This window comes from Ictidomys tridecemlineatus, chromosome 10 (assembly GCF_052094955.1).
Source record: "Ictidomys tridecemlineatus isolate mIctTri1 chromosome 10, mIctTri1.hap1, whole genome shotgun sequence".
Classification (NCBI taxonomy): domain Eukaryota; kingdom Metazoa; phylum Chordata; class Mammalia; order Rodentia; family Sciuridae; genus Ictidomys; species Ictidomys tridecemlineatus.
Window position 1 is genome coordinate 116,836,581 of NC_135486.1, and position 13,018 is coordinate 116,849,598.

Sequence of the window (13,018 nt, forward strand, 5' to 3'; positions counted from 1 at the left end):
AGCTGCCATTCCCAGGCCCCCCTGGTTGTCCCAGGGAAGGGGGGTCAATCTTGTTTTCCCAGAGAACTTGCTGGGGGCTTCTCATAACCCTGCCTTTTGAACCATATCTCAAGAATCTTAGAATAAGATTCTGAGCTCACTCATGTGGATGAAGCAAATAACTGCAGAACAGGTTGACAGATGCCCCCAGAGTTCTGATGTCCTGGACAGAACCGCAGCTGTCCGCTTCCTGGCTCCACGAGGCCCAGGTGCAGGACCTGGCTGACCGCAGGCTTTCCAGACTATCCCCTTTATTGAGTCATAAGCACCACAGAAAACCTCCCATGCATGCCTAACCCTGGGGCTTGGTGTAAGATGCTGGCTTGGTGCTAATTTGCCCAACAAGGCTTTTCCAACAGTGGACATTTGCACATTTTCAGAGGCTTTTTCAGCCCTCTGGAGAAATGCCTGGAGAGAAGGCCTGTGGAGGCTCATACTGTGAGTGTGGTGGGAAGAAGAACTGGTGCCCTTTCATGGCACCACCAAGGGTTCCAAAGCAGGGAAGACCATGGCTTCCAATGCCAGTTCTTTCTTAAAGGGAAGACACACACACACCCACCACCTTCAGTAGGTAGCAGCAGTTCAGTACAGTACCCGAGCATGTCTTCTACTGTAGGTGGAGAAGGCTGGGTTAAGACCTGCGTAAGCTGGGGTGCAGCTCAGCGACAGAGTGCTTGCCCAGCATGCACAAGGTCTTGGGTTCGATACCCAGTACAGCAAAAGAAAAAAAAAAAGAAAAACTGCTTGAACAGTTGGAACAATTTGGTGCTCTCTGTTGGATCAAGTGTCCATTTCCTCACCTTCTCCATTCAGAGAGGAGATTTGGTCCAAAACACAATTTGGAGACCAACAGAGTAGAAGGATACCAGGGAGAAAGAAGGAGAGGAGGAAGAAAAGGGGAGGTACTGGAGAATGAAAGTGACCAAATTATGTTATATGCATGTATTAATGTCACAATAAATCTCATTATTATGTATATTTTAGTGCACCAATAAAAAAGAACAAAGTGGGGCTGCAATTGTGGCTCTGCGCTTGTGGCTCAGCGGTAGAGCACTTGCCTTGCACATGAGGCCCTGGGGGGGATCCTCAGCACCACATAAAAATAATTAATGTTTTTTTAATTTAAAACAAAGAATAAATTGGAAAAAAAAAGTATACAATTTGGTGATCTCTTACTAGAAGCCCCTGACCTTCTGTGGCTTAGAGCTTGAAGTGGAAGATCCCCACTTTGGGCGCTATTAACTGGTTTTCTCCCACGAGGTCCTGGTGAGGACAGTGGGTACCATTCAGTGTCCTTTATTATTTAAGCCAGCACATATCAAGGTGGCCAAGCACCATGCCAGGTGAACTGAATCAAAGGAACCCGGCCTTTCACAGTGCAGCTGGGAGAGGAAAGGCGCCTTTGGATAAGCCCAGCTCCAACCCTAGGACCGCACCGGGGCATGGGGCGCAGGTGCCCAGGGGTGGCGCCAGCCGCGGAGGGCGGCTCAGTCCCGGCAGTCCCCGCCTCACGGCTCTCGCCGCTTGTGTCTCGTAGGTCTCGGATCCGCAGAGAGCTCTTCATCGAGGAGATCCAGGCCGGGAGCCAGGGCCAGGCGGGCGCCAGCGACTCGCCGTCCGCCCGGAGCGGCCGCGCCGCGCCCAGCTCGGAGGGCGACAGCTGCGACGGCGTGGAGGCCGCCGACGCCGAGGAGCCGGGCGGCCCCGCGGCCGCCGCCAAGTCTCAGGGAGGGCCGGCCGAGGCGGCCTCAGCCCCGGCGCCGCGGGAGGAGGCGCCGCGGCCGGCGGAGAGGGCGGAGCCGCCGCCGCCGGGGACCCCGGGCCCGGACGACGCCGATGACGCGGGACGGCCCCGGCCGCCCGACGGCCCAGACGGCCCCGACGGCCCGGCGCCCGTGCCAAACCCCGCTGCCGCGCCCGCGGCCGGGGAGGACGCCGCTACCTCAGCCGCCGCGCCCGCAGAGGGCCCCGGCGCGGCCCGGGACGGCGCCGAGCGGAGTTGCGCCTTGCCAAGCACCAGCGCGCCCGCGGCCACGCGCAGGCCCAGCTCGCTGCAGAGCCTCTTCGGCCTGCCCGAGGCGGCAGGCGCCCGGGACTCGCGGGACAACCCCCTGCGCAAGAAGAAGGCCGCCAACTTGAACAGCATAATCCACCGCCTGGAGAAGGCCGCCAGCCGGGAGGAGCCCATCGAATGGGAGTTCTGAGGGCGCCCGCCGGCCTCGCCCGGGCCGCGGCCGCGGAGCGCCTGCCCAGCCGGGCCAGTCCGCGAGGGCGGCGCGCCGCAGGACCGCGCTGCGCACTTACCGCCCTGCGGGCCACAGGGCAAAATCGCCATAGGCCAAGGTGCATATAGAAAACAAAGGAGCATTAAGCCCAATCTATGTCGTGTTTTCAAGGAAGAAAACGGAAATGTGTAGTCGAGCTTTTTTGTACCCTGAAGTGTTTTTTTTATTGCCCTAAGTGATTTCCACAGGTTCTGGAATAACTCTTACAGCTTTGCCTTGCGCCCTCCTCTTTCGTGTGGGCTTAAAAAAAAAAAAATCAAACCCACATATTAAAAGGGGGCTTTTTATCTGCCATCTGATGGCTTCAGAGCGATAATACACTATTATCTTCTTAAACCAGGAAAAGGGTGGGGGGGGATTTTTCAGAAAAATTAAAAAAGAAAGTTTTTGTAGCTGTTCAGTTGCCACTAAGAGATTGCACAGTCAAACCGACTCTAAACACACTAGTTTGGATTCCTAAATATTTTCAAGAAAAGAATCTTCTCGTTTGAAACTTTGACTTAAAATAAAACACATTTACTCCACATATTTTTTAACAAAAAAGAAAAGTCACATCAGGAAAATATCTGATTTTGTGGTAGCTGACCGTAGTGTTTTCTCGTACGTGAATAGAATCCTGACATGTAGTGCACATTGATCCATAGCTTTAACTGACCCTGGGCTTTTGCCGACCAGGGTTTGTTTAATACACTCCATTCTAGGCCAAATCAGGACAAAAAGAAAAGATCCGAATCTAGGTATTTTATAATCTGCTTTTTAACCTCTAACCGCAGAGCACGCTGATCAGACCTCATATCTGGGAGGTTTAGGAGACAAGTTAGAACTGTAGCATGTACCCATTCATTTTGTTAATTTATGGAGTCCTGTCTGTGTTCGTGCGTTCGCCCATGTACGAGCATTGAGAGAAAGGGAAGAGTAGGCCGACACGGTGGTGGCAGGCAGTCCTGGGCCAGGCTGGCCCGCCGCGTGCAGGACTCCGCACTGGGCGCCTCACCTCCCACCACCGCCCTGGCTCCCATTGGAAGGGGCGGCCTGGGCCTGGGCCAGGCTGGTGCGCACGCGCGCTCTTTCCCCTTCTTCCCACCACAAGCACTGATGACCCCATGGAACTCGTGGGAAGCTTCCTTCCCTGCAGAAGAGAATGTGGCAGTCTGGGCTGCGCTCCCACCCCTGTAGAGAAGCCCACACTCGCACACAATGCTGATGCTCTTCACTTCCAGACCAGACCATTGGCCCTTCATCCATTTCGCCTCTTGGAAGGTTCTTTTATGCACAGTTTAGGGCAGTCTAAGTACAAATCAAAAGTCTAACTTGTCTCGGATTCCTCCTGTTGTCTATGTGTATACGCGTGAGAAAAGAGGTGGATGAGAGTGTGCGTGCGTGCGTGTGTGCAATTTTATACGTCTGTGTATTTTCTTAAGTACCTGTGCACACATAGAGTGCATTACTGCCACCTTTTTCAATAAGCTGTTTATCAGTTATGGCTTCTACAAGTTTGCTAATTTAGACTCCTTTATTGCCATATCTTTAAACTAACAATAGATGATTTCGGTATATATATATATTTTTTTTTGCTTATTTATAGGTGCTGTATTTTATTATCTGATTGTTAGGAAGGGATGAAAGGGGCAAATATTCTTTAGAGGGATAGACTGCCGGCAGTATTGGGTATAATTTACAAGATGTAGTTGTCATACTGTATATTACTGATTGAAAACTTTTTGACCGTATTGTGTATCATTGAAACCTTTGTCTTAGGTCAACATCTTTGGATGACATTTTAATGGTGCATTCATTATTTCTTAAGTTTAATTAATATTACTTTTTTGATTTGGGGGGGTGGGAGGGAGTTCTAATTCTAAAGGTATGCTCCCGCTATTACACCTCAGTGTGCTTGTTATTACTTAACGTGTAGGACTTTGTAAGATGTGAAACCACATTTCTTGCATGATGTTTTAGAGATTATGTATTTCATTTACAGTCTTTTAACCTGCAGCTGCAGCACTTAGTTCAAGTTTTCACAAATTTAAGAGTCACTACACTAAAGACAATGCCTTTTCATGAATAAGAAGTTCTCAGAAGGCTCTAGGAGGCTGGGAGGCAGGCCCTTTGTTTGTCTTTGGATGGTTGCGTCATTTCTGAACTTTAAATCTGGTTCAGTGAGAAGAGAAGTCACAATGGAGGAGCTTAAGGGGAATGATTGACATCCGCTCAATGCAGGTGCTCGGAGAAGAGTGCGTTCACACCAGGGACCTTGAGGACAGTGAGGAGCAGCAGAGCAGCTGATGGTACTGTGGTGTCCCCTCCACAAGAACCTCAAGGGAACGTTGTCACATGTGTGATGAATCTCTGAATATCCACTTTTCATTAGAAAGAAAAACAGGGAGTAGGTGGGAGCCGCTGGGCCAGTGCTTCGGTTCTAAAGGTGTGACTGTTATTCACCAGGTGTTGAGGCCAAGGAATTGCAAAGTCTAGATCTGTCCATCCTCGTGGCCCCATGTGACGGCCTACAGCAGCCACTTGAGCTCTTCCGAGCAATTCAGTCATTTGGGTTTGTTTCCTTGGTTGCGCTGGGCTCCCGCTGACTTCCACCTCGTCTTTTCTGCCAGACTTACATCTGGGTGCTCGATACAATCAGCTGGTTAGTTGGATTTTGCTTGCAGTTCCACGTTTGTATTTTTTCTATATTATTTATTTTTTTTTAATTGAGATTCCAACCTCTGATCTTTTGTGTTAACTTAGTTCTGTCTGTGATACTTTTAGGAGCTGCCGCTCAATAACACAGACACCTGTGGAGTGGGGCTCAGCCCCCCCCCTGGCCAGCCCCTCCGTTGAGTCTAAGGTTCATCTTTCATCTTGATAAGCAATATTCAAGTGCCTTGAACAGCGCCCCTTCGTGTGGTGACCTTCTGGCAGCTGGCGATCCAAACAGTGGCTCACACAGGCAGCCGACCCTCCTCCTCTTTATGCTCTATCAGCTTAAAAAGCTGATTTGTACCTCTCCCTGGGGGAAACGGTTTCATAGAAAACACTAACACTTAATTACAAGCTCCATTATTGCCATTTTAAATGGCTCCTTTCTGTTAATGGGAGGTGGCTTTCAGAGCTTCAGTTTCTTGCTGAGCAGAGGCCAGACCTAAAAGTAGTGCTGGCTTCTGGCCCCTTGACCTTGCCTCCCATCCAAGTCCCCTTACCATATCCAAAGTGGCAGGTATGTCCCAGACTGCTCCCCACCACCGTCACCCCAGCCTTGTGGATCAGTCAGGAAGTCTGGTTTTTGTCCTCACCAACCTGAGGCACATGATGACCCATAGCATCTGGTGGTCGTGCCCTGGGATGCAGGCTTGGGAGAACCCTCCAGAAGTGCCCAGCACCGTTTGCGCTGGCAGACCACAGCACTCCTAAAGTAATCAGGCGAAAGAGAACGGCGCTCAGCCTCCCTGGGACACCTCCTGTCCCTCCAAAGCACAAAGGCCTCCTGCCCAGCAACCTTCCCCGTGGCTTCTCCTTCCTCCCTATTTAAAAGACCCCCTGTCTGATGTGGGCAGTCAGGTATGGTTGGTGATCCACACCCAGGGCTCACCAGAGCCTCTGTCCTCTCATGGTAGCCAAGAGAGTCCCCACCACCACCCCCAGACCCACGTGGGCAGCTCTCCTCCCCATCTGCCATCTCAGCCAGGGCCAGGGCCTGTCATGCAGCAGACCAGGCAGGAGACAGGTTGTATCTTAGGGGTTGGTGGGGATCCTGGGTAATGGCCAGCTGCCCTGAGATCACGCAGAGGCGATGGCCTCAGAGGGATGGGCCAGGGCCACCCGGCGAGCTCCATCACCGGCAGGGGCCTTCCCCAGTGCAGTTGGCCCTCCTCTGTTCTTCCATCCCATCCTTCTCGGGGTGACCGTGAACTCTGGACATTCTATGCAATGTTTCTTGTTCCTCTCATTTTACAAAACCAAATCTCACTGAAAAGTGGCAGGGGAGCCCAGGGGACATGCAGGTTCCTTCTTAGCACAAAGTGAAGTGGAGGGGTCACCGGCGAGACCTGGAACCTTTGCCTTAACTGCATTGTGACAGGCACTGGTAGGAGCAGACATCTGCCTGCGGTCCTCCTGAGGCCCGCAAGCTCGCTGTGCAGGGGCAGAAGAGTGACCTGGGGCCGAGAGGAGGCCTCGACACTCAAGGCTGGAGCTTGGCTGCCACCGCCAGGCCGCCTCTGTCCCTGGCTGGATGCCCCTCATCTTCACACTCCTCCTTTGTCCCCTTCTACCTCACTAACCTGTGCCCTCCCCTTGACATCACTGCTCAGAACGCGAGGTCAGCATCGTGCCTGGCGGCCACGCCTTTCACCTCTACTTTTGCAAGGACGTCAGGGTGGGGGACTCTGCAGGGTGCGTGGGTTTCCCCGCCGCTCTCACCTGTCCTGTGCGGTGTCCTCTGCAGACAGGGTGGTTATGGCCTCAGAGGACCTTGACTTTGGTTTGCCTTTGCTTTCTGCTGCTGTGAAGTCTGTCACAGCCGTCCCCCTTGCCCTGGGCTGCCCAGATGGCCACGTGAGCAGCTTCCCCAGGACTCTGCAGCTGTCTGTGTCCTGTCTCTGGCTCTGGGGCCATGACCTGGCTTCACTGCGAGCTCTTGTTGGCAAACACAGACATCTCCAGGGCAGGGAGGATGCCTGGCTCTCTCCAGCTTGTGGGGCTGGTCCCGTGTTTTTTTTTTGTTGTTGTTGTTGTTTTTGGGGTTTTTTTTTTGGTTTTTTTTTTTCTGTCTGTCTTTTCAAAAGACTATGCCAGTCTCTGTTCAGGGCAGAAGAAAACTGGCTGGCCCCCAGGGCAGCTGGTCAAATGTGGGTCCGCCCGCTCTGGCTACTCTGATGGCTAAAACATTCAGATGGAAGTGGGAGCCAGGAGTTGTGTCCCTACCATGTGCCTGGTGGCTTACCAGGAAAAAGTGCTGCCACCACTTCAGTGTCACCAGGGCACTGGCAGCGAAGGGAAAGCCCTTGTGACCACCAGGACAAGGTGACAGCCTGGCATCCCAACACATGCCGTCTGGCCAGCACACTTCAGGCTAAGAGAACGGTCCGATCTTACTTTCATTCCCATCAGTTTTACCTTTTTTATAGATGAAAATTGCCAGGAAAATAAGTCCCCAGGTCAAGTTCCAGAAAGATGCAGAACACTTTAGGGCCTTGCGGGTCAGTCGTGGTGGAAGAAGTGAGCAGAGGACATAGAATGAGCCCCGGCCCCAGAAGCCCTGACCAGGGAAGTAGGACAGACGGCTCCCTCCTCCCACCTCCGGGACCCACCCTGCCACCCAGCGCCCTGCCTCTGCCACCTCCCCTCCAAAGATCTCGTGTCCACACTGTCAGTGGCATCTCAAGTTCTCATTTTTGGATGAAGTGACATTTAGCTTTAACAAGACATTTCCAAGGCGCCTAGTCTCCTCCGAAATGCTAACTTTAAAAGCTCGGCATCGTAGGCAAAGAATCCTGGGAAAGGCTAGTGGGAGACAGACCCCAGGCACCTCGAGTGCGCCCGCCGTCCCTGCTGCTCGGCCTCCAGAGCCTTGAGTCGCTCCTCACAGGTGGTTTTAGTTGATCCGTGATGTTAACGCTGTAGTCTGTGTTACTGTGGTTTCTGTAGTGTTTGGGCTTTAATTTCTACCACAAGATTTGCTGTATGCTATGTATCAAGCTTTCTGTGATCAGAAAGGAAAGGTGCCTTAAATCCCAATGTCACGGCTCTATCCCTATGGAAAAATCCAGAAGCACAGTGTGCGGAAGTCAGCGCTGGGACTTCCGGCAAACAAGACACCCTTCAGCAAGACTGCGTTGAAGTGGCCCGGGGCTGCTTTTCTTTTGTGATTCCTGCTCCCCCTTTTTCTTCTTTTGTTGTTTGGTAGTTTGCTTTAAACAGAAAGCACTTAAATAGATGACTATGTATAAGCTCTGTGCAATAGAAATCATGTTTCTTCATTTTTTAAAAGCGTATTGCACACCAAATGAACTCAAAAGTAAGCTTTAGACAGGTGGATCCAGGTGTGGATGAGGATGTTCACTGTAGTTCTGTGTCTTGGGGAACCGAGGGGAAACAGGCCACAGTCTCCCCAAGCAGCGCCGCCCCGGGCAGGGCAGGTGGGGCGCCTGGGATCCGCAGCTGAGAACCTTCCCGAGTGTCTGAGCCCACAGCCGTGCCCCAGCACTTACCCCTGTCTTGTTGAGATGGCCTGACTGCTACTGACCTGCCAGCGTGCACGAGGATAGCTATAAAAGGATATTTCCTTGAGAAAAAAAAAATTATTCCTACCTATCCTCTTCTATTTATTATTAGGTTAATCATTGGAGTAATTATCAGGAGTGTGTTGTTGTTTTGTGTTGTTGTTGTCGTTACGAATGCTTTTTGCTGTCACTCCAGTGGTTACTGTCTTCTGCTGCCCCCTCTCCCCCAGAGAACCCAAGAGCCTGGGGGTGCTGGGGGAGCCGAGGGGGTTTCTCCAGCAGAATCACAGCCACCTCCTGAGTAGCCACTCGAAAACTGGGCTTGACTGTGTAAACGAGAGTCGGACCACAGCCGCAGTACAGGGAGTGTGAGCCAGGGCACTCGGGGAGGAGCTGCTGGGGGGGCTTAGGAGAGCCAAGTTCAGTTCCCCAAAGCCTCCTAGAGCCTCTGTTAAGACTTCTGGCTTCATGAAGGTTTGGCGAGTCCTGGCCAGAGAGGGCACAGGGGCCTGGCCTGGACCATCACCTCCAGCAAGAGAGTGGTTTCTTGCGGGGCCGGCAGGGTCGCTTTGTTTTGGTTGCTTTTCTGTTGCCATCGCTGCCCTTGCTCACGAGGTTGATCCAGACCAACTCGCCAAGCAGAGGGGTTTTTTAGCACCAGCAGCGGCTGGAGGGCCCACCCAGGAAGGCCTGGTGGGGTCTCTCTCCCCGCTAGCGTGGTAACGAGCAGGAAGGGCCTGGTGAGGGCCAGTGCTTGGTGGTAGAAGCACAGCCAACAAGACCCCCAGCCGCTTGCCCGCCGGGGGCGAATGCTCAGCCCCGGCCCGGCCCACTGGCAGAACGTTTCCTTCTGTGCCATGACTTTGCCCCTTCTCTGAGATTGTTGGGGGTCCTGATTTTGTTGTTCTGTCTTTAAATACAGGCCCCCCGATGAAATGATCACCCCGCCCCCCAGAGGGTTTCCATTTTTCTCTAATTAGTCTATGCATTTCTGCCTCTCTCCCTCCCCCTCCCTCCCTCTCTCTCTTCCTCTCCCTCCTTCTCCCTCCCCTCCACCATTTTCTGTGTTCCACCCCCTGAAGCCCCTCAGAAAATGCTGTGCATTTTGGAGACGTGAGAATTCGTTCAAAATTCTTAAAGCGTTTGAGAATAGCTCATTGTAAACTAAAAGTGGGGAGGGGAATAAAAAAGAAGAAGACGGTCCTCCCGCGTCCCTTCCCGTGGATGAGACCTCGCTCTTTGCTTTGTGCAATAACTACTTGCGGTGAGAGCGGGTAGCGCCGGCCACACTCCTGTCCTGACACTGGCACACGCTCACAGTGGCGGCCCAGCCCTCCCCCCGTGTCGTCCTACATTTTGGCAGTATTTTATATTTTCTGTAACTGCACTAAGTCTTAGGTGTCTAGAGCTCGTCTGTTAACGCTCACATCACAGATTTATTTTCCTTAATCCTCACAAAGACCCAATTGACCAAAAAGAAGAGAAAAACAAAAACAAACAAAAAACAACAACAACAAAAAAAAGGCGTCATTTTTGTACAAATAGCTTTGAGAAGCCCCTTGTGTTGCTGTGACTCATCTCTGACGACATGTTTCTTGCTATTTGTTTTCCACATCGAGAGTCAAGTTGACGCGGCTGGCGTGGGGGGAGGCGCCCGTCGGCCCGGTGTCCCCGGTGTCCCTGGTGTCGCTGTCTGGTTAGCCATACGATGTTCGTCCTCAGCACTGTACACGGTCCCTCTATGATATGGAGAAGCAATATCACTGAACTCACACCATGTATTATTACTATTCACTAGCACCCTAGGTGTGATAATTGAAGTAAATATCTTTTATACAAACACAGGGTGTGTGGGTCGTCTTTCTTTGAAGTGCTCTGGCCTGAGGAAAGCAGCAAACACTGCCCGTGGGTCCCAAGGGCACCGTGAGAACTGCCCTTGTGGGGCCACTGTCCCCCACCTCCGGGGCCCTCTGCCACGTGGCTTCTGGTCATTCGTGAGCAGAAGCCTGGAGCGCTGGGATCTGGGCACCGCGCCCCTGCTGCCCTTGGTCCTCCATCCTGCACGTAGTGACAGCTCCTGGGGCCAGCCTCCCTGCTTGATGTCACCCCCACTGTCTGTAACCTTTGACCCAAGAACTTACCTCACTGGTACCTGCTGTCCTGTCGGTCAAATGGCAACACTTCCTGGTCTCACAGGCATGTGGGGACCAGGAACAGTGGCCCAAGGTGCCAAGCACAGCTCGGGGCTGGCTGTAGCAGCCCAATAACTGGGGCTTGGGTACCAAGGCCATGGCCAAGTCCTCCTCCCGAGCTGCCTGCTGCTGGCTGGGGCCCGGCCTCGCTGCTCTGGGGAGCTGGGGGGTCCTCACTTTGTCCCTGGCTCCTGGCGTAAAGAAGGACAGGCCAAGGGGGGGTCAGCTGGCACACGGGGAGCGGAGGGGGCGCAGTGGCTTGTGGGTTTCTGGAATGTGGGGCTCCTGAGGCCTCTTTCTGGCTGGCGCTGGTGGCAGAGTTGGCAGAGAGGCTGCTCACGCCCAGGTGACTTGGGTGCTCTTGTTTTAGGATCTACTGGGTGGGACAGAATTGCCATCTGTGTGGTGTGTGACAGTCGGGGAGTGGTTACTTGGGGGCGTGCTAATCCAAGATGATGAACATGAAGCTCCCCTGTGTGGCCTGTAATCACGGCCTGTCCCTCTGAATTAACGTCGCTTTGATTTCCTGTAGGAGGAGCCCCAAGGGCAGAGGGAGCCCAAGTCCCCTGCCACAGGGAGCTCAGCACAGGACTGCGCACCCTGCCCTGCGGGCTTGGCATTTGACAATCTCAGGTCTAACTCCAGAAACTTCTGTCAGCTAGCCTGGGTCCACCCCCACTTTTTAAAGATCTTCAATGAAATTAAACCATAACGTGTAAGACAAACAGCAGCACAAGGTCTTTTTACCCAGAAAGTCTCCCTAAGTGCTCTTAAAGTGAAATGTAATTAAGCACAACAGCCGTGGCTGGAGGTGTGGGGCTGGGGGTGTTCGGGCTGGAGGTGCGGGGCTGGGGGTGTACAGGCTGGAGGTGTGCAGCTGGAGATGCCAGGCTGGGGGTGTGCGACCTGGAGGCGCAGGGCTAGGGATGTGTGGCTGGAGGTGCGGGGCTGGGGGTGTGCGGGCTGGAGGTGTGCAGGCTCTCGCTCTGCAGGCTGCCAGCTCCTGAGGTGGATGAGGAAGCAGGACTCCCTCCCCTGGCTGCAGCGGGCGCCCTGCGCCCAGCGAGCTGCTCGGCCTCCAGGCCTTGGCCTCCCTGCCTCCCCTGTAGCTCAGTGTACTTGAACAAAATCATAAGCCTCCTGGTCCTCTGAGAAGGCCATTGCAGATGACGCCACATGGTGACAGTTATGGGGCCCTTGAGCCCTCTGCTGTGTTTAACGGGACCCGGGAAAGGTAGCCTGGAGAGTGGCTCCCTCCTGGCCCAGCACGCCAGCCGTGCGGGTCTGCAGCCTGCTGTCCGCGCTGGAGCTCGCCATAGCTTCCCGCGAGGCGGCAGAGGCCTGGGCCTAGGCGTGCTGGGCCAACCTGGGAGCCCAGCCATCAGTGACCCACCCAGCACAGGGCAGCTATCCTTAATGGAGCGGGACCCCCAGCCCTGCCTGGCCTCGGCAAGCCCACCGTGTCCGAGCAGCTCAGGCTGAGAATGTCGCGGGGAGGCTCCCAGCCCCAGCACCCCGGCAGAGTCCCTAGAGAACGAGCCTTAGCAGAGCTGCCCCATGGGGACGGTGGTGGGCACTGCAGGGACTGAGGCTTGAGAGCCCTGCCCACTGATGAGGGAGGCATGGTGTGGCACTGCATAGGCTCCCAGGCACCACCTCTTACCAACTGGTGGCCTGGCCAGTGGACACTGGGGACACCTCTGAAAGGTGAATCTTACTTCCTCGTAGAAGTAGGGTGATGAAAATGCTGAGCATACAGGACTCTGGGGACCTGGGACACCTGGAAACCACAGGGCCCAGCACCTAGCTGTGGTTGTCCCCATGTCCCCTGTAGGTGTCGTCTGGCACCTGAGCAGGGGTTCTGGTGGTCGGTGGTGGTCTGGGGTTTTGTTTTGTTTCTGGCACTGGGGACTGAACCCCGGGGCGCTTAACCTCTGAGCCCAGCCCCAGCCCTTTTGATGTCTTACCTGGAGACAGGGTCGCTCACTGAGCTGCTTAGGGCCTCTCGAGGTGGCTAAGGCTGGCTTGGAGCTTGGGATCCTCCTGCTTCAGCTGCCCGAGCCGCTGGGATTGCAGGTGTGCGCCACCGTGCCCGGCCCTGAGCGGGTTTTCTCACCCAGTCCTGCTCCATGTCGGGTGCTCCTCAGGCACCTAGAGACCCAGCAGCTGCCGGGTCTTTCCTGGCTACTGATGAGGCCTGTGACAGGCCGGTGGGCACACGATGTGGGTGGCAAGGGCCTCCTCCCAGCACCCTCTCCTCATTGCCTCCCATGGCAGGAGGTCACGT

At 54.2% G+C, this 13,018-nt stretch overlaps 1 protein-coding gene across 17 annotated transcripts in view; it reads left to right on the plus strand.

Annotated features, from left to right (window-relative positions):
• Positions 1–13,018, plus strand: part of Cux1 (cut like homeobox 1) — a 311,626-nt gene that overhangs the window by 285,735 nt on the left and 12,873 nt on the right. For 12 of the 17 annotated variants that reach the window (XM_078023844.1, XM_078023835.1, XM_078023836.1 and 9 more), the window contains one exon: positions 1,577–10,379. The exons of the other annotated variants lie outside the window; for them this stretch is intronic. In XM_078023844.1, coding sequence (XP_077879970.1) covers positions 1,577–2,243 — 667 coding nt within the window. In that variant the 3' untranslated portion in view covers positions 2,244–10,379. Of the gene's footprint in view, positions 1–1,576; positions 10,380–13,018 lie in introns of those variants that run through there. 17 annotated transcript variants of the gene reach the window in all.